The following is a 22,927-nucleotide window of genomic DNA, read 5'->3' as shown; positions in this document are numbered from 1 at the left end:
ATCTATCTATCTATCTATCTATCTCTCTATCTATCTATCTATCTATCTATCTTCTATCTATCTATCATCTATCTATCTACCTACCTATCTCATCTCTATCATCTATCTACCTACCTACCTACCTATCTCATCCATCCATCTATCTATCTATCTATCTATCTATCTATCTATCTACCTACCTATCTCATCTCTATCATCTATCTACCTACCTACCTACCTATCTCATCCATCCATCCATCTATCTATCTATCTATCTATCTATCTATCTATCTATCATCTATCTATCTATCTATCTATCTATCTATCTATCTATCTATCTATCTATCTATCATCTATCTACCTACCTACCTACCTATCTCATCCATCCATCCATCCATCCATCCATCCATCCATCCATCCATCCATCCATCCATCTATCTATCTATCTATCTATCTATCTATCATCTATCTACCTACCTACCTATCTCATCTCTATCATCTACCTACCTACCTACCTATCTCATCCATCCATCCATCTATCTACCAACCTACCTACCTAGCTAGATAGGTAGACATAAGAGTGTCTTCCCGTTTAAAAAAAAAAAAGGGAGGAAGGAATTTTGACAGCCTCCAAAGATACGCCTCCCTCCCCGCCCTCTCCTCTCACTGCGCCTGCGCTCGAAAGCGCCCCAGCCCGACACGCCCCTTCGCGGCACGTTTGCTCACCGCCCTCTTCTGGCGCCTGCGCACTGCGGCCTCGTCGCCTCAGGTTGGCCAGTCGGTGCTCGTCCGTTGAGCGGAGCGGTCGTTTGGAGGAGAGCCTTCGTCGACGGGTTTTTTTTTTTTTATATATATATATTCTATCTATATTCCCACCCCCCCCCGCACCCGTCGTAGGCGAAGATGGCTGATCCGGCCGCCCAGTCCCCGTTTATTTCTTCTTCGGCCGGGGGTGGCTCCTCCGAGGCGGGAGGACGAGACCTGAAGGGGGCAGGTTCCCCCCAATCTTGCGCTGGTAAGGACGGAGCGGGGGGGGGGGGAGTGGGCGCTGGAAGGAACGGCGGAGGCGGCTGCGCGGGAGGGGAGGGGGGAGTGCGCGTTGACGGGAAGAGCCCTAAGGTCGCCTTGTCCAAAGCGCGAGACCGCAAAGGGAAAAAAAAAAAAGGGGGGGGAGAGAAAAATGGGACTCTTTTGCATTTAATTGCAAAATGTTAATTGTTAGGGCGAGGGTCTCTGCCTGATTTGCCCCATAAATGTGCACCCTTTGCATTATTTTATTTTTATCAGGATTTTTTTTTTTTTTTGGCTTTCTCCCACCCACCCAAAAAAAAATAATAATAATTAAGGTTAACTGGGATGCAAGGGTATATAGTGCACCCTTGCGTTTCATGCCAAAAATAAATAAGTAAAAATAAAGGACAGGGGCTGTGGGTTTGCCAATAAATGTGCCCATTTGCATTATTTTATTTTTATTGAGAGGATTTTATTTGCTTTCTCACCCTCAAAAAAATTAAGGTTAGTTGGGATGCAAGAGTATGGTGCACCTTTGCATTTAATGCAGAAATTAAAATAAAGGACGGGGGCTGTGGGTTTGCCAATAAATGTGCCCATTTGCATTATTTTATTTTTTATCGAGAGACAGTATTTTTTTTTGCTTTCTCACCCTCAAAAAAATTAAGGTTAGCTGGGATGCAGGGTATAGGGCACCTTTGCATTTAATGCAAAAATTAAAATAAAGAAAAATAAAGAAAAAGGGTTGTGGATTTGCCAATAAATGTGCCCATTTGCATTATTTTATTTTTATTGAGAGGATTTTATTTGCTTTCCCACCCCCCACCCCCAAATTAAGGTTAGTTGGGATGCAAGAGTATAGTGCACCCTTGCATTTAATGCAAAAATAAATAAATAAAAATAAATGAGAGGTGTTGTGGATTTGCCAATAAATGTATCCATTTGCATTATTTATTTTTATCAAGAGTCAGCATTTTATTTGCTTCCTCCCCCCCCCCCCCTAAAAAATTAAGGTTTTGGGATGCAGGGTATAGGGCACCTTTGCATTTAATGCAAAATAAAAATAAATAAAAATAAAGGACAGGGGCTGGGGGTTTGCCAATAAATGTGCCCATTTGCATTATTTTATTTTTATCGAGAGTCAGTATTTTTTTTTGCTTTCTCACTCTCAAAAAAATTAAGGTTAGCTGGGATACAGGGTATATTGCACCCTTGCATTTAAAGCAAAAATAAATAAATAAAAATAAAGGACAAGGGCTGTGGATTTGCCAATAAATGTGCCCATTTGCATTATTTTATTTTTATCGAGACTCAGGTTTTATTTGCTTTCTACCCACCCACCCACCCCCAAAAAATTAAGGTTAGCTGGGATGCAGTGTATAGTGCACCTTTTCATTTAATGCAAAAATAAATAAATAAAAATAAAGGACAGGGTCTATGGATTTGCCAGGAAATGCACCATGGCGTTCTTTTAACCGAGATCAGATCTTTCCCTCTTTAAAAACAAGGTAGATAAGGGTGAGGTGGGGGAAAAAAGGGGGCTTCAGAGCACCCCCTTTTCCCTCCCAGCAGAATGCAGGATCAATTAAAATAACCTCTTTTTTTTTTTCGCTTATTGATCTAAGAAATGTCTCTCTCTCTCTCCCTGCCCATACATATAATCCACACCCAATTTAAGGGGTGACACTAAAAAGCTTGGGAAGATGAACCCTACTCCAGTGGGGAGGGGGAGGTGCTGGGTTCAGTTCCCGCCCGCCCTTGGCTCCATTATGTGCACCCTGCCCTGGAGGATAAAGTCACTGGCTGTTGATGTGATGGCTGATTACAGCTGTTTTCTTCAACCTGGCGCCCTCCCCATCCCTGGGGAGGGGGGGTGTCTGCCACTCCCCTCCGCGGGAAGCAGGGAAGATCCTTCGGTCATACCCACATGAGATTCAAGCGGCAATTGGATGCAGTCCAAAGCCTGCCTGCCCCCCCCCCCTCTTTTTTTGCTTTGCAATGCAGTTTGCAAGCATGGAAAGGATCTCAACCAGGTGGAAGGCATCATTCCCCCTCCCCGGAAAAAAAAGGGAATTTAAAAATTAGCCTCTTCCCTGATAGCTGGGGAGCGGACAGCTCTTTTATGGAAAGGAAAGGTCACTGTGGTTTGTTTTTTTTAAAAAAACAAGAATTGAATCCGTAATACAGATTCTGGGCTTTGAAACCTTTCCTTAAATTGACTCTTGTCCATCCGTCCGTCTGTCCCCCCTCCAAAATGGAAGATTGTGGGGGAAAACAATAACCATACGGCAAGAATGAAAAGGTAGCGGTTGATGGGATTGGAGGGGGGAGACCGCTCAAAATTAAGCATGTTTTTTTGGCTTGCAACCATCATAATAGGGACATTCATTCAAAATCAAGATAATGTATTTAACACAACCAGAGTTTTCAGCGCAACGGCCCCTCCTTGCAGATTGCCCAGTCTTGACATGTTAAATATTCTTTTCTTGTTTTTTTTAATTGAGATTCCTCAGATATTCTTTTGTAGGCAAGATTGGGCAGCCCTCTTTGTGAGAAATATTTCTTTATCCTTTTGAGAGCTGCCACGAAAGTCCAAACCTACCAAAAGGTGTACTGGGTGCAATTAGGAGACCCCCTCCCCAAGGATTTTTTCCCCCCTGGAAAGGGGTGGTGTGGGGATCATGGAGGGGTCTGAGACCTAGAGAAGAGGCCTCCGATGGAGCTCAGGGAGAGAAGAAGGGCGTGGCAGTTCCCAGGGCTTGGGAGAAAATGGGGATTTAGCCTTCAGCTGCCTTGGAAAAGCCAGAACGTTAGAAAGGGGGGAGCAAAAGCCCCTAAGTGCCAAAGCAGAGGATAATTGAAGGTTGGAGGAGCTGGGATAATGGGGGTGGGGGTGAGGGGCAATGCCAACAGTCCCAGGGGCAGGCAGCCATGGGTGTGGCACGTTCAGCCTCGTGGAAAATTCTTAGGTAATGTTCCCTAGCAGGGAAATGAAGCAATACTCGGTTGGGGTAGCTCAAGGGACAGCATTGCAGGTTACCGGCAAGACGAGGTCTGGCGAATGGTGCCTTAACACCTTACAACGCCTCGGTTCTTCCGTGGGGTGTGTTTCCCCCGCTCCCAGCTGCAAAACCCCTTCTCCCAAGTCCTCCATTCCAGGTGTCTCCCAGCCTTCCCTAACCTAACACTGCAGGGGAAGCTCTGGAGACATGCCTTTCTCTGCTACCAAGGCGAGGAGGGGGATTCGCACCCAGATGGGAGAACGAACGTGGGTGGATTGGAAGTAAATCCCAGATTTCTTTTTTTTTATTATTATTATTCGAGAATGTGGGTTTTTGCACCACCTCGGAATCGTCTCCCACACTGATACCGGGGTGGGGGATGGGGGAATACCAGATGGATCAGAGGGTGGGGAACGAAAAATCTCCCCTTGCAATTTGGGGGAGATGCACCCAGCTCTGTTTTGGATCCGTCGAGGTCCCCAAGGGGCGGGGGGGGCACTTAGCTGGCTTTGAAGCATCGCCTGCCGCCCTTCCCTCCCTCCCTTTCGCCCAAAGATCCAGGATTTTGGAGGGCGTCCTGAATAATTCCCACGCCATGCAGGTGACCCAGTCGGGGGGGGGGGGAGAGAAAAGGGCAATTGGTTTTCTCCCCCACCCCACCCCCAGGCAAACAATTTTCTCTCTGTGTCTGGGTGGTTTTTGTCATGTACCACGAAAAGAAAGTCATCTATTGTCATTTAAATCTTCCTCCAAAAAGAAAAAAAAATATTGTCTTCCCTGCTGCTTTTTTTTTTTTTTTTTTGGGGTGGAGGGGCAGGAATACATTAATGCTTCTGGGAAAGCCCCTCCCCCCCTTCTGTTGGCTTTTGGAGACTGCCGAAGAGATGCAGACAAAGCCCCTTTTTTATCTGAAGTAGGGGGGGAGGTCCCTTTTCTCCCTCCCCTCAAAAACCCCCACCCTGTCCCCTCCATCGTCTGGAAGGGTTGGGTTAACGGGCGGTTTTTCTTCTCCAGGATCTATCTGGGAAGCGAGCCGCCTCTCTTCTTCAGTCCAAAAAAAAAATCTGCAGTGCAGATGTCTCTTCGGGCGCGAGGAAAGCACGGGGCAGGTGACGCTACTTTAAAGGGGACGGAGTCTGCCTTGATGGCAAAAGGCCATTTTGGTGGGGGTAATGGGGGTGGGGGCTGACCCTGCTGGCTTCTTGGTTTTGGAATTCCTGAGCAGGATTTCAGAAAAAGCCTCTCAGTATAATCTAGCACGGCGGCTGATTTGTTCCACTTGGGGAGGGGGTGGGTGGGGGAATGCTGCCTTTCTTGGGGTCAGGGGGCTTGTAATGTATCTCCCACCTGTCACTGCTTTCTGGTATTCCAGCTATGGATGAGGCTGGTTTGGGAGCAAGCTGGCTTCTCCTGCGTGGTTTCTCTACGAGGCAGTAGAGTTTAAGATCAAGATAAAAGGGCCCGCTAAATGATAGAATAATAGGAAGGAAGGAAGGAAGGAAGGAAGGAAGGAAGGAAGGAAGGAAGGACAGAGTTGGAAGGGACTCTTGGAGGTCTTCTAGTCCAGCCCCTGCTCAAGTTCAGACCCCCTATATAACATTTCAGACGAATGGTTGTCTGATCTTTTCTTTAAAACCTCCAGGGTTTTACGCGGACCTGCTGACCAGAAATCGGTTTGCTAAAAGGGCTCCATGCTAGACAGAGAATGGTTGAGCTTTTGCGCCACCTGGGTCTCCCATCTGTAGCTTCATCCTCTTTGCCCTGATGAGCAAACCAGGTTACTCATCCCTGGACCTTCTTCCACTCGTACATCCAAGCTCAGCTGCTCCTTGAATGTTGGCTCCCCCCCTTTCTCTACCCACCTATCCATTGCATGAATCCCCATCTTCAGGTACCCACTACCCGTCTTTCCCCGAAAATAAGACCGGGTCTTATATTAATTTTTTGCTCCAAAAGACACATTAAGGCTTATTTTCTGGTTAGGTCTTATTTTTGGGGGGGGGAAATACGGTACTAAATGCATCCATCTGGCTGACAATCTTAACGGGCTTATTTTGGGGGGGGAAGGGCTTTTATTACAAGCATCCTGAAAAATCATGCTAGGTCTTATTTTCCAGTTGGGTCTTATTTTTGGGGAAACGGGGTACAAAAATCCAGTCTTCTTTTTTTTGGTGAGGCTTAAACTTCCGAGTCATTTCATTTAAAGCAGCGATCTTTGCATTCTCAAAGGAGCCTCGTAGCACTGCCGGTTTCATGGTTTTTGAATCTTTATTTATTGTGGTTTTTCTGCTGTTCGGAAGTGGGGGGGGGCGGGCTGCAGTGTTAAGTGCAGTTATAGAACATAACATCTCAGTAAAGTAGCATTCTGAAGATCTCAAAACCGCTAATGTGCTTTTCAGAAGGACCCAGGGGGTAGAAAAAAATAAAATCTTTATATCTGACCCCCAAAAGGGTAATGATGTTGGTACCAGGCAGGTGTGTGTCTCCACAAATGAAAGACCATCACAAAAGAGATTTTTGAAACCCATTACACTTACTTTAGGCACCCCGAGAGCTAAGGCCCTGGTTGGTAACCGGCAGAAGGCATGCCCTTGCAACAAGATGATTTAAATATGAAATACAATATTCATGGAATTTTGCATTTTATTATATGCATTGCATTGCCATCACTTTTGGGTTTCTCGAATAAGAAGCTCCCGTCGTTCACTTGTGACGCCTTTGCGTTTTGGTATGCAAAATGCAACGGGCTGGGTTTACGCCCACGGGTCACGTTTTAACGCTCAGTGTGATGCACAGAACCAGGTGTGCCCTCGTTGCTAAGACAAACACAGGTTGTGTTGTTTTTTTGTTTTGTTTTTTAATGTCTCGCATTTGCTCCGAGCATACACCCCAAGAAGGGCCGCATCCGTTTGGGTGAGACCAGTCATGTTTGATGAACAGCCGGCCATATGTCTCAACTTCAAACAGTGACATAATTTTTAAGGCTGGTCTTGAAGAGCAGTCAGAGCATCTGCTCGGCAAAAAATACCAGACAAAGCCAGAAATTGGCACGGGGGCAACGAATGGCTCCGGATTGTGCGAAGCGATCGGGTTTCTAGTCCTTTGGGCTGCTAAGTTGAGCGTGAAAGCTTGTATCGGCAGTGATCTGTGAAATTGTAGAAGCAACAAGATATGTGGAGGGCTTGAATGCTTTTGGGGGGGGAGGCTCCTTTCCATGACAGGTGGCTTGTTTTGATTTAAACCAGAGTATAACTCCGCCAGAGGGGAAGACTAACTTAAGTTTGTTCTTTTGAATCCAACATTATATCTATAATACCCCGTGTTTCCCCGAAAATAAGACATTGTCTTATATTTTTGTGAACCCTGAAATAAGCGCTTGGCCTTATTGCCATGCACTCAAAAGCCTGATTGGATTTATTATCAAGGGAATGTCTTATTTTCGGGGGGAAACGGTATATATATTTTAACTGGTAGTCTATATGATGTAGACTTCACTGCTCACCTTTTGTTGATTTGCAAAAATTATTGGCAGCCCCTGATCCACACAGTGGTTTTCTTAAGCAAGCAGGCTCCTCTTGATCTGTTTTTGGAATTTTCTATTTTCCTTAAAAAAGAAAAGAAAAGAAATACATAATGCCTTTCACTCATGAAACTCGTATGGGTTATGAATCTGCATACAAATTACCAATAATATCCTTACACGTCCATCTTTATAACCATATTTGTACAAACGGACTTTGAGGGAGATGAATAGTCTTGAAACATGAAATATAAATAAATACCTTAAAATATGTTTTGTGTCATTAACCTATTTGTATGCTGAAATGCAATATTAGACTCTGCATGAATGAGCTTTATCAAATGGTTATCAAATTATTCAGATTATCTATATATATAAAAGCGAAAACCACTCACGCATTAATCATGAAATCTCCAGAACTGTAAAACCTACAAACTTGAAATTTGTCACGTATGTTCCTCTTGGCTTCTAGGTGCTCACTAAGAGAGGCTTTTTCGAAATGACCATTAGAGCATTAGTATTTCCTATATTATTATAACACATTCTGATGCTAAGGAGTTGTACTCCCCCTCCCCACCTCAAAAGAAATCTGTTCCAAATGCAAAACACAAGCAGAGGAGAGTCGTTTCACTTTCGGTTTTACTTTCACAGCTTTACTACAGAACAGTTGAGCTAAGCCACACCCAGCCTCCTTCCTTTCTCCTTCTTGCTCACACAGCAAATACTCTGAGTTTCCAAACACCCCTCAACACTCTCACACACTGGCAGGATGCTAGCCAGATGACTACCGATGGATGCTGCGGGCTGGGACATTCTGCTCCCCCTCTATTCCAACTGCCAGTTGCATGATATTAACATACTCTGATGCTACGGAGTTACACATTCCACATTAAAGTTTCAGGCTGCAAGTGTCAATTTATCAAGCCCGAGCACATAGTTTCGTAGCGAAGCACGGCGTCCAGCTAGTTCTATATAACAAGATGACAGTCAAGCCAAAGCCTATACAGTAGTTCTTGACTAACAACCACAACCAAGCCCAAAATTTATGTTGCTAAGTGAGATCCATTCGTTTACTGACCATTCAAATTTACAACAGCACTGAAAAAGTGACTTACTACCGTTTTTACACTTCAACCATTGCAGCATTCCTCCGTGGTCACATGATCAAAATTCAGGCCCTTGGCAACTGACTCATATTTATGACGGCTGCAGGGTCCCAAGGTTGCGTGATCCCCTTTTTACGACCTGACAAGCAAAGTCAATGGGTAAGCCACTTAACAGCCGTGTGTGACTAACTTAACAACTGCAGTGATTCCCTTAACAACGGAGGCAAGAAAGGTCGTTAAATGGGGCAAAACTCACTTTGAACAACTGTCTCACTTAGCAACAGAGATTTTGGGTTGAATTGTGGTCGTAAGTGGAGGATTTGCCTGCACATCGTGCTAATAAGAATCTCTACGCTGGATAAATCTGTTTCTAACATGGATTTCCACCATGGATTTCTACTTTGACCCAACCTAAAAAACTTAAAATGTCAAACCACCTTAATAGCAATGAAAACTAGGACACTTTTCAAAGAAAGAATGCAGGGCGTCTATTGGTTAAGGTACAAATATTCATATTAGAAGAGGGTGTGCTTTAATCCCATTTTTAAAATCCAACTTGTTAGGAAATGGTGGCCAAATTCTTGCTATTGCATCTCGAGAGAGAGAGAAAAAATCTTCCCTTTGGCCTATTTGCAAAATGGGAAATGTTTTATCCCTCCAAACAGTTGTGAACTTAAAACCCATTAGGATTATAACAGAGAGAGATTTAGAATTTGTCAATATTTGGGTGGTGTAGAAATCCATCTACTGACTCAAGTATGCTGACATCGTTCTCCCGAGGGACAGAATAACGGGCTTACCTGGTGTAAGGGTGGAGTACCGGTTGCCAAATTAGCAAATCATGACTAAAAGGCAAGAAGCGGGCAAATTAAGGAGCTGTAATAATTAACATATTTCTACATCGAGTCGTAGAACGTGTTCAGAAATCTTGGGTTTTGCTTGTCAAGGTTCCTTGTCAGTCTTCAGTTTCTTGATTCATGTCGGGTTGCCTGTGGCTTCTGAAGATTTCTTGAGTGGGAACTCAAAAGACTATTCCAGAATTAGACAGTTGAAGTACAGAAATTTTTTTCCATGTTGTAATTGTCGGTTTCTTTCTATAGCTCGTGGCAAACCTTTCAATTGTACAGGTCCCATTATCCCCAGCCAGCAGGGCCATTATTAAGCATAATTCATATAGGGCCGTGATGGCAAACCTATGACACGCGAGCTTAGTTCCCGTGCGAGCTGATTTTCGGGCCTTCTAGGCCCACCAAAAGTAGGGAAACAGGTTGTTTCCTGCCTCCGGAGGGCCTCGGGGGGTGGTGGGGAAGGCCCGTTATTCTCTCTCCCCAGCCTCCAGAGCCTTTCTAGGAGTCTGGGGAGGGAGAAAACAGCCTTCCCCACCCCCAGGAGGGTCCCACTGGAAATTGGCAAATGGGCTGTTTCCTGCCTCCAGAGGGCCTGGGGGGGGGTTGGGGAAGGCTGTTTTCGCCCTCCCCAGACTCCTAGAAAGGCTCTGGAGCCTGGGGAGAGCAAAAAAAAACAGTCCTACCATGCCATCGCATGCTGGAAGCATGGGGCTGGTGGTCTCACACGAATGCGCGGAGGCAGGGCGCATAGAATTATGGGTGCAGGCACATGCCCCCCCACCCCGACCAGCTCCTGGCACGCAATGGCAAAAAGGTTAGCCATCACTGATGTAGGGTTTCTACTACCCTCTTGTTAAACCGATACAGAAGCTGTTTTCGTCGCGTGTCCTATGATGGTTTGGGCCTGAAAGGGCTCGACTAGTTCCCTGCTGATTTTTAAAAGAATAAAGATTGGCTTGCCGTCTGCCCCAAAATGCATTCAACCTAACAGACATTTTGAAATTCTGCATCAGGCTGCCGCTGCCAGACAAATATGAATTATGCAATGTTATGGTCCGTTTGGATTTTTTTTTTTTTTTGGAAGCCATACATTAAACATCGAATCGCTTCTGTTTTAGAACAAAGCGGAGGACTTGGAAAGTTAAGTCACACTTTTTTTTTGTTCCGGAAATGTAACGTTCTCGAATAGGCAGCTCGAGGCAAGAAATCACATATTTTTCTTTTCTGGATTGAAATGGAATCGCCAATTCTCGCCTTAGCCAGCACGAATGAGTTTAGGCTATGTTTTCTTCCCCTGAATGCCAGTTTTCACTTCGCCTAACCTGGCTTAGAACATACCCTATTTCCCCCAAAATAAGATCTTATCCCCTGATAATAAGCCCAATCGGGCCTTTGAGCGCATGGCAATAAGGCCAAGCGCTTATTCCAGGGTTCAAAAAATAAAATAAAATAAGACAGGGTCTTATTTTCGGGGAAACACGGTAGAATAATAGAGTTGGAAGGGATCTTGGAGGTCTTCTAGTCAACCCCATCTCGAGCAGGAGACCCTATAGCAATGATGGCGAACCTATGGCACACGTGCCAGAAGTTGCACGAAGGGCCCTTTCTGTGGGCACGTGCGCCATCACCAGCTGCTTTTCTCATTTCTGGTGCGCATGTGCACGCTTGCCAGCTGGTCTGCGCAGGTGCTGGAGCACTGGAAAACCGCCCGAAAAGCAGCCTGAAAATGACCCAAAAACAGGCCAGCTGATCTTCAGGTTTACGGTGCTCCAGCACACGTGAAGACCAGCTGGCCAGTGCACATGCGCACACCAGAAACCCAAAGACCAGCTGACTGGCACACACATATGCACCAGCCAGCTGATCTTCGGGTTTCTGGTACTCCTGCGCACGTTCATGGACATGCATACGTGTTCCGGTTTGGGCACTCAGTGCCAAAAAGGCTCCCCATCACTGCCCTAGACCATTTCAGACAAATGGCTGTCTGAAATCCTCCAGTGACGGAGCACCCACAGCTTCTGGAGGCCAAGCCATTCCATAGGTTGATTGTTCTCACTGTCAAGAAATTTCTCCTTAGTTCTAGGTTGCTTCTCTCTTTGTTTAGTTCCTGCCCATTGTTTCTCGTCTTGCCTTTTGGTGCTTTGGGAAATAGTTCGATCCCCTCGTCCTCGTAGGAGCCCCTCAAATATCGGAAGACTGCTATCCTGTCTCCCGTAGTCCTTCTTTTCATTAGACTAGACAGACCCAAATTCCTGTAACCAGAGGTGATATTCAGCCGGTTTGGAGCAGTTCACCCGAACCGGTAGTGGAAATCACAGGCGGGCCTGCCCACCTCCACCAGCTCTATGCTGTCCTATTAAGGTATGTTTTTGAAGCTGGGCACATGCGTGGAAGACAGTGACACAGCGCATGTGTCAGCGTCTCACCGCTGGCATAGAGAGGAGAGAGATAAGCCCTGAACTTTTGCCTGCTAAATCCCTTTGAAGCTGGGTCGTCGTGGAAATGAAGGGAGGGGGGACATTCCTGTGAAATGACGAGACAAGAAGTCAGTAGAGTGACTTGGAAGATAGCCAATGAGAAGCAGATAATTGGGGATCGGAAAGGGAGGGATTTGGGGGCAAAAGGTCAGTCTTGTCTGCATCGAGTCATGATCCGGTTGCTGTGCTCAAATAAAGAGAAGATTTCCTTAAAGATTGGCAGTTTGGAAATTCATTTATTTTGAGATAGCATTGAAGTCTGACAGCATGCACGGAAGGCCGTACGCATGCATGAAAGTGTCATTTGCGCACGCTCACATTTGCAAACCGGTAGGGAAGGGAAGTGTATACTACCCCTGCCTGTAACCGGTCTGTCCAGTCTCTCAAACTACGGTTTGATTGATGCTTCCAAAAGATTTGGATGCAGATCAATTGACAGAGGCCGAGTTTGACCAACTATGACTGCAATAGTTAGTCCATGGGAGGGAACCCTACCTTCATTAAGAGTTGGAAGGAAGCAACGGAGTCTCATAAACCTTTCACGAAGAACAAATCACAACTTGGTTATAGCTACCCGATCGGCCCGCCTGGGTTCACTTATTGTACTTGGAAAACTACAGTTTAAAAGTTCAGTTCTTATTAATTAAATAAGAAATTGAAATGATAATAGGGATAAATAGAAAATCGGGGCTGCTGGAATGCCATTCTAGATTGAACTGAAAAGGGAAACAACAGGAGAGAGGGGAAGGAGCAGAGAGAGAGGAAGGGAGAGGAGAGGAGAGGAGAGGAGAGGGAGAGAGAGAAGAAAGGGAAAAGGAGAGGAAGAAAAGGGAAGGGAAAGAGGAGCAGGAGAGAAGGTTAGAAGGGGGAAGAAGAGTGGGGGAAGGGAAGGGGAAATAGGAAAGAGAAGGAGAGGAAGAACAAAGAAAGTAGGAGAAAGAGGAAGGAAAAGAGGAGAAGAAGAAAGGGAAAAGGAGAGGAAGAAAAAGGAGCGGAAAGAGGAGCAGGAAAGAAGGTTAGAAGGGAAGGGGAAGAAGGGAGGAGTGGGGGAAGGGAAGGGGAAGGAGAGGAAGAATGAAGAAAGTAGGAAGAGATAGAGGAAGGTAGAGAAGGGGAGGAGAAGAAAAGTTGTGGCAAAATAAAGAAGGGTAAATGGTAAAAGAGCAGCCCCCAACAATTAAAAATGAAAGTTAAAAGATAAGATGAATGAAAAATGATGGATAAATGACTGTACATTGAAATATGTTTATGAGAAACAAAAATAAAAACTTTTGGAAAAAAAAATGTAAGAGCGCAGCGCAATGTGTAAAATCACGCCAATGTTGCTTCCCAATAAAGCATAATTAAAGGGAACGCTATCTGATCTGCGTCAAACAGGAATTTGTGCTAGGTCCACAACGAAGCACTTAAAACCGTACCTTTTAAAAACCCTTTGTAATTCTTGCAATCTTCGTAAACTTTTTTGGGGAGGGAAATTATACTTCAATCCTTAAAATCCTTAAGTGGGGTGTTTCTTACTCTTTTTGGCGAGTGATGAACTTTTTTACGGAAAAACACAAGTGTTTCCTTCCACTTCTTTTGTCTTATCTTGCCACTTTAAAAAACCCCAACAATCTCACTTCCTGAGAATTAAGTAACACTAAAGAGTCTTTTGTCAGAAAATTTAAGTTTGCCCTTGGGTCATTTTTAAAGATGTTTAAAAATGAAAACATTTTCAATGTTTAATTAAAGATGTTCTACAGTGGGAATGATCATTTCAAATCGACGCTTCCTTGGATTAGTTTTAGGCCTGAATCAGTATTTCTCAGCCTTGGCAGGTTTAACACGGCACGGCCTTCAAACTCCCAGAATTCCCCAGCTGGGATAAGTCCACGTATTTGAAAAGCTATCCAGGTTTAGAAACAAGGATGCTAAATTATGTTCTGGGAAGTACCATATTTCCCCGAAAATAAGACTCTGTCTTATATTTTTTTGAACCCCGAAATAAGCACTTGGCCTTATTTTCGGGGAGGTCTTATTATTTGGGGGTGCGTGGAACAAGATGGGGTTCCTTTTGCCGTCTTGTCTAATTTCCAGCTCTGCGTTTAAATATTTTCGGGGAGGGCTTATTTTCGGGGGGGAGGCCTATTTTAGCTCATGCACTCAAAAGCTCGATTGGGCTTATTATCGGGGGAGGTCTTATTTTCGGGGAAACAGAGGGAATGAGATCAGATCCTGCCATCTATCTTCCTCTATCCTACCTCTCAGGATTATTGCAGCAGAAAAAGAGAGACTGTAATTGTAATTATGTACCTTTTGTGTTCCTTGGGCAAAGGCCAGCTATAAAGGCAGCAGTGAAACATAAGAGTGGGAGAAAAATGCCTTTTAGGCAGGAAAAAAAGCTGTGAACGTTAGACAGGTCATCCTTGAATGGATTTTAGATCTGGACGAACCTGAGTTCGAAGGTGATGCTATAAATACGATGAGGCTCGTAAGAAGTTAGCAGTGCAAAGGACTGGCACGAAGGTCTGGATTTGCCAGCCGATGGGCGAAGCCTGCAGTCTCACAACCAGTCCTTGCACATACTGCCAATGCCGCAGATCCATGATCAAAAGTCAGGTGCCTTGGTAACAGGCATGTGTAGCTACGATGGTTTCAGTATCCTGGGTTGATCTAATTGTCTCAGCCGGCTTCCAACAAGCCGAGTCAATAGGGGAAAGATGGATTCACTTAACTCTGAGACCTTCAGCCATTTGCTTTAACAACCATGGCGCCCCCCTCCCAGAAAAAAAATGTGGTAAGGATATAGAAATTCAAAGAAACGAAGGAGAAGGTGGCCAATCCCAATCTTTCCATCTTGTTTAACTATCCACCTGTCAGGGTCCCAAATATAACACCCCCAACGAAAAATCTGACACCACCATCAGGTGGCGTGCAACAGAACGAGTGTATTCAAAATAAGCAGATGAAAAGTATAATTAGAAAAATATTAAGACTGTGCAGAGATGGATAGGTTAACGTTGATTATAAAGGATAAGGAAGAAACGGAATTCTTTTTAACATGGGATATGTTTTATCAATGGTTTGGATAAAAGAGGTGGAAGGTAGAAGATGAAAAAATAATATATATATAAGAAAAGAATGCAAGAAATTGGAATAGAATAGAATAGAATAGAATCAAATCATATTAGGAAACAGTCAATAACAGTCAAACAGTCAAGTAAGCAAATATTAGTATTAATATTATACTTATTATTGCTACCAGTATTATTGCATATTATTGTTTATTTATTGGTTTGATTTATATGCCGCCCTTCTCTGGAGACTCAGTGCAGCTTACAATGCGTTAAGCAATAGCCTTCATACTTTTGTATCTACCTGCTTAGCAGGGCTTTCCCCCCCCCCCCCAGCGGTGTTCTTTTTTTTATACAGAGTCAGCTTATTGCCCCCACAATCCGGGTCCTCATTTTACCTACCTCGAAAGGATGGAAGGCTGTGTCAGCCTTGAGCCTGGTGAGATTTGAACTTGCCGTAATTGCAGGCAGCTGGTGTTACTTAACAGCACTTTAGTCTGCTGCGCTACCAAGGCTCTGCAATATGCAATATTATTGCATATTATAAGTAAATGATGTAAGTATTTGATTACAAATAAGCAACTATTAGTATTTTAATTACGGTTGTTAATATTAACTCTCACAATCAGTTTATTAATGCTTTGTATGGATAAATGGATCCAGACGATACATGCTCGTTAAGCATTTGTGTAGTAGTTTAAAGAAGAAGGAAAAAGTATAAAGTATAAGCAGCCAAAATAATGGATTCTCGAGGGGCGTTTGCAAGGGACTGGTAATATTTATTAGCTGGGTTTGGCACTGGCATTTTGGTTTTATTACAACCAGGAAGGCTGGTCCCAGAACACCGGACTTCAAACGGCCTCGGTGAGTGAGTGTGTTTGTCCAGGTTTCTATCCCTCGAGCCATGATTACAACAGGCTGGTTGGATAGATTATCAGGTCTTACGCAAGATACCCACATCCCTGCTTTTCCCATCTCTCTGCCTCATTTGCCCCGAGACTACAACACATGCTGTGCTTTTACACAAAGGCATTCTAGGGCAGGCTTCCAATTTCTCTCTCTGCCCCCACACTCTCCCTGGCCCTCGTCACATGTGGCTCTCTCCACTTTGATCCACGAGCCCGTTCCACAGTTGGCTCAGCAAAAAAATGCCCATTTATCATATCATATACCATATACAATTTGTCATATCCAAATATATTTTGCTTGGTTACAATTTCTGCCAAAGTGTTCTTTTTCCATATTTTTAAATCAAATCTTAGTATTTCTATTCTTATTTCTATAAACAGTATCTTCTTTTGCTCTCAAATTCTATTTTCTCCATTTTTAATCATATATATTCTCTTTTAATTCTTTAATAATTCATTCTTCATCCTAATATATTTAAACATGTTGGGGAATGCCTTTCTTCCATTTCATCTTTTTTGCTTTACAGCAATCTTTCTTCTCTTTCTCTTCCTCTCCCTTCCTTCTTTTATGGCCTTGTAACTTCTAACGATCACTAAATGAACTGTCGTAAGTTGACTTACATCAGTTGTAAGTATTTTCTTGTAGTAAGTGCAACAAGTGGTTGCAAGTCACCTTTTTTTTAAAAACCGCTGTTGTAACTTCAAACAGTTGCTAAACAAATAGTTCGTAAGTCAAGGACTCCTTGTACCAGCGGAGCTTGGTATTTCAAGGAGCAAGAATAGCCTCAAAGCTGGTTCTGTGGGCGAACTTACTTAAGATTTTCCACTTGCCAAACTCCGGGATGAGTAGAGCCTGAAAAACAGCATTAAAACGTGAGAAACAGGCTTAAGTAAATAAAATGCACAGGTAGGATAATAAAGCTTAGATGAGATCTAAGATTTAGACCTGATTACATCAGCACTCCTTTTTTTTTTTCTTCAGATGTTACCTTCGCCAAGCTGGTTGGCTTCCTACCAACCCACCCCACTTCGAAAAGCAGACAAAAATGTTCTTTTCTCTGTTTATTAAGTACCGTGTTTTCCCGAAAATAAGACCAGGTCTTAACATTAATTTTTGCTCCAAAAGACACATTAGGGCTTATTTTCTGGTTAGGTCTTATTTTGGGGGGGAAATACGGTACTAAATGCATCCATCTGGCTGACAAACTTAACTCAGGCTTATTTTGGGGGTAGGGCTTATATTACGAGCATCCTGAAAAAAATCATGCTAGGGCTTATTTTTTGGTTAGGCCTTATTTTGGGGGGAAATACGGTACTAAATGCATCCATCTGGCTGATAATCTTAACTTGGCCTTATTTTGGGCGGGTAGGGCTTATATTATGAGCATCCTGAAAAAATCATGCTAGGACTTATTTTCCGGTTAGGTCTTATTTTGGGAGAAATACGGTACTAAATGCCTCCATCTGGTTGACGATCTTAACGGGCTTATTTTTGGGGTAGGTTTAATATTACGAGCATCCTGAAAAAATGCTAGGGCTTATTTTCTGGTTAGGTTTTATTTTGGGGGGAAATACGGTACTAAATGCCTCCGTCTGGCTGATAATCTTAACTCTGGCTTATTTTTGGGGGGTAGGGCTTATATTATGAGCATCCTGAAAAAATCATGCTAGGGCTTATTTTCTGGTTAGGTCTTATTTTTGGGAAAACAGGGTAGTAACCAGTAGCATACATAAGAGACCATAAAAAAAGAGAGGCCCCAGTTGCATTTTTTAATCTCCCTGATGAGTCAGTTAGATAGACTTCGGCTAGCTTTATTTATTTTTATTTTTCCCCAGCCTCAGCTTCCCTTTCTGCAAAAACAGGGTTGCTGACAACACACTGCCTTGCAGGTGGGGCATATAAATGGCTGCTTGGCAAATTAAATTAGCACTTCATTCGCAAATCCAAAGAGCGGCCCGAAATATTTGAGTAGGCCGCTCCCTTCGCTCTTGATGAATCGAGAAAAAATGTGACTTGCTTTATTGGGGCGTTTTTGATAGCTCAGCACCGGTTTATTCAGGAGCTCGACGTATTTAAAGCATTTCGTAGGCCACTCGAATTAAATGAAAACGGCCAGAAATTGACGCCCAATTTTGCCCGTGGTTTGAATCGTCTTGCGCTCACGGCGTCTGCGCCCATCAATAGTTATTTTCTTTGAATGAACCTTTTCCCGGTGTTTTAAAAAGCTTTAGCACAGTGGCTTCACTTCAGTGGTGGAATTCAAATTTTTTTACTGCCGGTGCTGTGGGCGTGGCATGGCAGGGGAAGGATATTGCAAAATCCCCATTCCCTCCCCACTCCTGGGGGAAGGATACTGCAAAATCCCCATTCCCTCCACACTCCTGGGGGAAGGATACTGCAAAATCCCCATTCCCTCCCCACTCCTACGGGAAGGATATTGCAAAATGCCCATTCCCACCCCACTCTGGGGCCAGCCAGAGGTGGTATTTGCCGGTTCTCCGAACTACTCAAACTTTCCGCTACCGGTTCGCCAGAACCTGCTGGATTTCACCCCTGCTTCACTTGAATAGAAATCCCAGCTGAGGGAAGCCACCAAAAAGAACCATCCAGAACCTCTGCATTACTCACCGCCACCGGGTTGCAAATCTTTTGCAAGGGCCCATAAACCGAAATAAACATTCCCTCTCATCTTGTGACCAAATGAGACTGAATTGCTCCTTTGGAGGAGGACTGCTGAGGTCGGAGACATCCTGGCAGGGAGGGGAAGGATTATAACCAGCTTTATTAAAAGAAAGAAAAAAAGCTTTCTCATTATTCATTTATTCCAAGCGATGCACCTTTTCTAATAAACGCAGCCTGTACGTGTGCTACCCTGTAACGCTGCACGCTGCATGCTGGAGCCAGAGGGGGTGTGGGGTGGGGGTTGAAGCACATTGCCAAGGATGTACAATGTGCTTTTTATGAAAAGCAGAGACTTCCCCCCCTTGCCCCCTGCAGTGTCCCCAGGTGCCAACCCCTCCCTCCCCCAAACCCGATTTGTCAACTAGCCTTTGGCAAAGATAAGAGTCTGTCTTCATGGCTGATTAAATAGATTGGGTGTTGAAATTTTTGGGGTGAAGAGGAGGGGGCGAAGATGCTTTTAATGCTGGGCACCATGCCAAAACCATTGCTAAATTGGTACATCTCGAGTTTGGGCACATTACTAATCTTTCCTTCCCTTCTTCCTTCCTTCCTTCCTTCCTTTCTCTTTCCTTCCTTCCTCCCCTTCTTTCTTCCTTCCTTCCTTTCTCTTCCTTCCTTTCTCTTCCTTCCTCCCTCCCCTTCTTCCTTCCTTCCTCTTCCTTTCTCTTCCTTCCTTCCTTCCTTTTTCTTCCTCCCTTCCTTTTTCTTCCTTCCTCCCTCCCCTTCTTCCTTCCTTCCTTCCTCTTCCTTTCTCTTCCTTCCTTCCTTTTTCTTTGTTCCTCCCTTCCTTCTTTCTTTCTCTTCCTTCCTTCCCTCCTTCCTTTCTCTTTCCTTCCTTCCTCCCCTTCTTCCTTCCTTCCTTTCTTCCTTTCTCTTCCTCCCTTCCTTTTTCTTCCTTCCTCCCTCCCCTTCTTCCTTCCTTCCTTCCTTCCTCTTCCTTTCTCTTCCTTCCTTCCTTCCTTTTTCTTTGTTCCTTCCTTTCTTTCTCTTCCTTCCTTCCTTCCTTCCAAACTGTTTGAGGTTGGAGAAAGGTTGGATAAATATCTGGGTCATCCCCCCCCCCCCCCATCTAGCATGCTCTCAGGAAGATAGTTGCCAAGCCGAACCAGTTGCACATTCTTTGAGATGTGTCTGTTTCACCCAAAACCAAAAGATTGACTTGGAGGGCTGAGGATGGGGACTTTGGGGAGGTTGTGTATGGTGTTAGAATTTTGTAATGTCGGGAAGGGAACGGGCCTCGGAGAGATCATTTGAACCAACCTTTGGGGACCCCTGATTTAATTCATCCCTTGCCATAGTAATGTCCATTCCTAGAGCGCCTCCCTCCCCCCCCTTAAAATAGCCATCCAACCTCTACTGAGCTGTGGTGGTGCAGTGGTAGAATGAGGTACTGCAGGCTACTTCTGCCGACTGCCGGCTGCTAGCAGTTTGGCAGTTCGATTCTGGCAACCAGGCTCAAGGTTGACGCAGCTTTCTGTCCTTCCGAGGTCAGTAAAAGAGTTGGGAGGGACCTTGGAAGTCTTCTAGTCCAACCCCCTGCTCGAGCAGGAGACCCTATAACATCTCAGACGAATGGTTCTCCAATCTCTTCTTTAAAAACTCCATTTGTTGGGGAAGGGAAGGAAGGGAGGAAGGATAAAGGAGTTGGAAGGGACCTTGGAGGTCTTCTAGTCCAACCCCCTGCTCAGGCAGGAAACGCCTAGATCAAGGGCCACCTCTGTTGTGGCTTTTCATGACGTCCAAACAAAAGGTGCTTCTTCGCTACTTAAAAATTAATTTTTTAAAAAACCGAATCACTTAAGTTAATGCTCATGTTCCACGCCTGTCCTTTTTACCTTCTGGAGCAGCTGGGTAAGAGCTGGGCAGTTGCCCTACGTTTCATACGTACTTTTACATCAAGGTGAGCGAGCAGCCTCCCATTCTCCCACCACCACCATCCCCTCCGCCGCTGTTTTCCAGTTCGGGCACCTGAGAAAGGGTGTCTTGGCGCCTTCCTGATTAACCGTATACTTGCTTGCCTCCTTTTTTTAGGCTTAAACCACGTCTCATCCTCTGTATTTCCCTTTCAGATTCCTTTGTTACTTCCTCTCAGCCTGTCTCTCTCTTTTCGACCTCACAAGGCAAGTCTGTCATTTTCTTGTACAATCCCACCCACCCACCCTGCTTCTGAAAGAAAAATGTTGAAAGAGGCTGTAACTGAGGGGACCAGAAAAGTTTTATTTTTTCCCCCTTTTCAGTCCATCCGCAAACGGGACCTCCCAAGGCTGCTGGGTGACGCTTCCATTCCCATGGCTTGTTCGTCCGTGATTTTCCCTTAAAAATCCATTTCCGGTCAAAAGGCTTAAGCATTTGGAATTGGGGGAAAAAAGTAGTAGCAAAAAAAACTTTTGAAAAAGTTGTCCGAAAGATGCTTTTTTTCTCTCTCTCTCTCCAGGTTCAGAGTGACTGAGAATCTCTTAACAGACTTTTGAAAAAGTTGACAAGCCAGTTTGCTGAGCCTGGATGGAGCAAAATTGGCAATGAGCTTTTATTTTTATTTTTTATTTTTTTAAAAAAAAGTTAGGTTGCATCCATCAGGCGAGGCCTTTCCCATGAATTCGGGGAAAGTGGATAATTTTTGATCGATGTGATTCTGTTTTTTTATTTTTTTATTTATTTTTATATGCCGCCCTTCTCCAGAGACTCAGGGCGGCTCACAATGCGTTAAGCAATAGCCTTCATACTTTTGTATATTTATACAAAGTCAGCTTATTGCCCCCACAAACTGGGTCCTCATTTTACCCACCTTAGAAAGGATGGAAGGCTGAGTCAACCTTGAGCCTGGTGAGAATTGAACTCGCAGTAATTGCAGGCAGCTGGATGTTAACTGCTGCCTTAGTAGGAGGCATTAGCCTCCTACGCCACTCAGGCTCCTGTTTGCAGGAGAAACAGAGACGTGAGCAGGGGGCCTCCAAGGGGGGTCAGACTAGATGACCTCCAAGGTCCCTTCCCACTCTGTTACTGTTACATATGTTACAGGGGTGCTGAGGGAGTTGAGCAGCGTATCTGCAATGCTTGGAGGGGAAAATCTCAAGCCAATAATCTTTCTAAACAGTAAAGCTTTTGATCGTTTTCAGAAGGATCAAGATCTCAATTGTCTGCTATCAAGTCATGTGCTTTTCCAAGCCAGTCTCTCTCTTGCCAAAGTTGTTTTTCCTGTCTGGGTTATCTTTTCCAGTAGGCCCAACAAATGTGAAGAAAGCTAGATTGGGGGAGGAGGATCTGTAGTAGTGATTCTCAAATTTGGCCACTCTAAAAGGGGTGGACTTCAACTCCCAGAATTCCCCCAACCAGCATGGCTGACTGAGGAGAATTCTGGGAGTTGAAGTCCACACGTCTTAAAATTGCCCAAGTTTGGAGATCCCTGGTCTATAAGACAACGTTACCTTTACATGAGTAGGATTTTGCTTGCTAGTCTTTGAACTGATTAATTTTCTGACTTTTTGTTCTGGAGAACTCCACGTTTTTCTTGGAGAACAGGTTCACCCATCATGATAAATCACGCATTTCATGTTACCCTGTTTCCCCTAAAATAAGACTCAGCTGGAAAATAAGCCCTAGTGTTGTTTTTTCAGGATGCCCTATCCCAAAAATAAGCCCCAGTTAAGATTGTCAGCCAGATGGATGCATTTAGTACCGTATTTCCTCCCCAAAATAAGATCTAACTGGGAAATAAGCCCTAATGCGTCTTTTGGAGTAAAAATTAATATAAGACCCAGTCTTATTTTGGGGGAAACACGGTAGATTTGAGTGTTGTATGAACCTGGCCATTGTAGTATGTAAACTTTCGTTTAAAATAAAACTAGCAGGATGTGTCAGCCCCATAGAACTAAGGAGAAATTTCCTGACACTGAGAACAATTAATCAGCGGAACAGCCTGCCACCAGAAGTTGTGAATGCTCCAACACTGAAAGTTTTGAAGAAGAGGTTGGATAACCATTTGTCTGAAGTGGTGTAGGGCTTCCTGCCTAAACGGGGTTGGACTAGAAGATCTCCAAGGTCCCTTCCGACTCTGTTACTGCTTTAAATGCAACGATCCCCTTAACAAACAGCTGTGGCAAGATAAGCCTCAAAAACGCTTAACAGACGCTTCATTGAGCAACATACATTTTTGGGCTCAAGGGTGGTCGTAACTCGAGGACTACCTGTATATGCCACCAGCTTCATTGCTCTGAGTATCCTGCATATTCCCAAATAGCTGAGCTGTCTCCTGGGGGAGGGGTGTGTGCAATTTCTTCACCGGTGGGAGTCACATTTCTTAATGCTCTACCCTGGAGCCCACCTGCTTCACAAAGGATTCT

General features: G+C 44.4%; 1 protein-coding gene across 3 annotated transcripts in view; it reads left to right on the top strand.

The window, feature by feature from the left end:
- The first annotated feature begins 712 nt into the window (after positions 1-712).
- Positions 713-22,927, top strand: part of RTN3 (reticulon 3) — a 51,134-nt gene continuing 28,919 nt past the window's right edge. Inside the window, exons 1-2 of one of the 3 annotated variants that reach the window (XM_060682350.2) lie at positions 755-994; positions 20,657-20,707. In XM_060682350.2, the coding sequence (XP_060538333.1) occupies positions 883-994; positions 20,657-20,707 (163 nt within the window). In that variant the 5' untranslated portion in view covers positions 755-882. Of the gene's footprint in view, positions 995-20,656; positions 20,708-22,927 lie in introns of all 3 variants that reach the window. The other 2 variants (XM_087880910.1, XM_087880911.1) reach the window with 2 other exon arrangements.

Source organism: Pantherophis guttatus, chromosome 18, assembly GCF_059756535.1.
Source record: "Pantherophis guttatus breed Tessera chromosome 18, ASM5975653v1, whole genome shotgun sequence".
Taxonomy (NCBI): domain Eukaryota; kingdom Metazoa; phylum Chordata; class Lepidosauria; order Squamata; family Colubridae; genus Pantherophis; species Pantherophis guttatus.
This window is presented reverse-complemented; position numbering and strand designations above follow the sequence as displayed.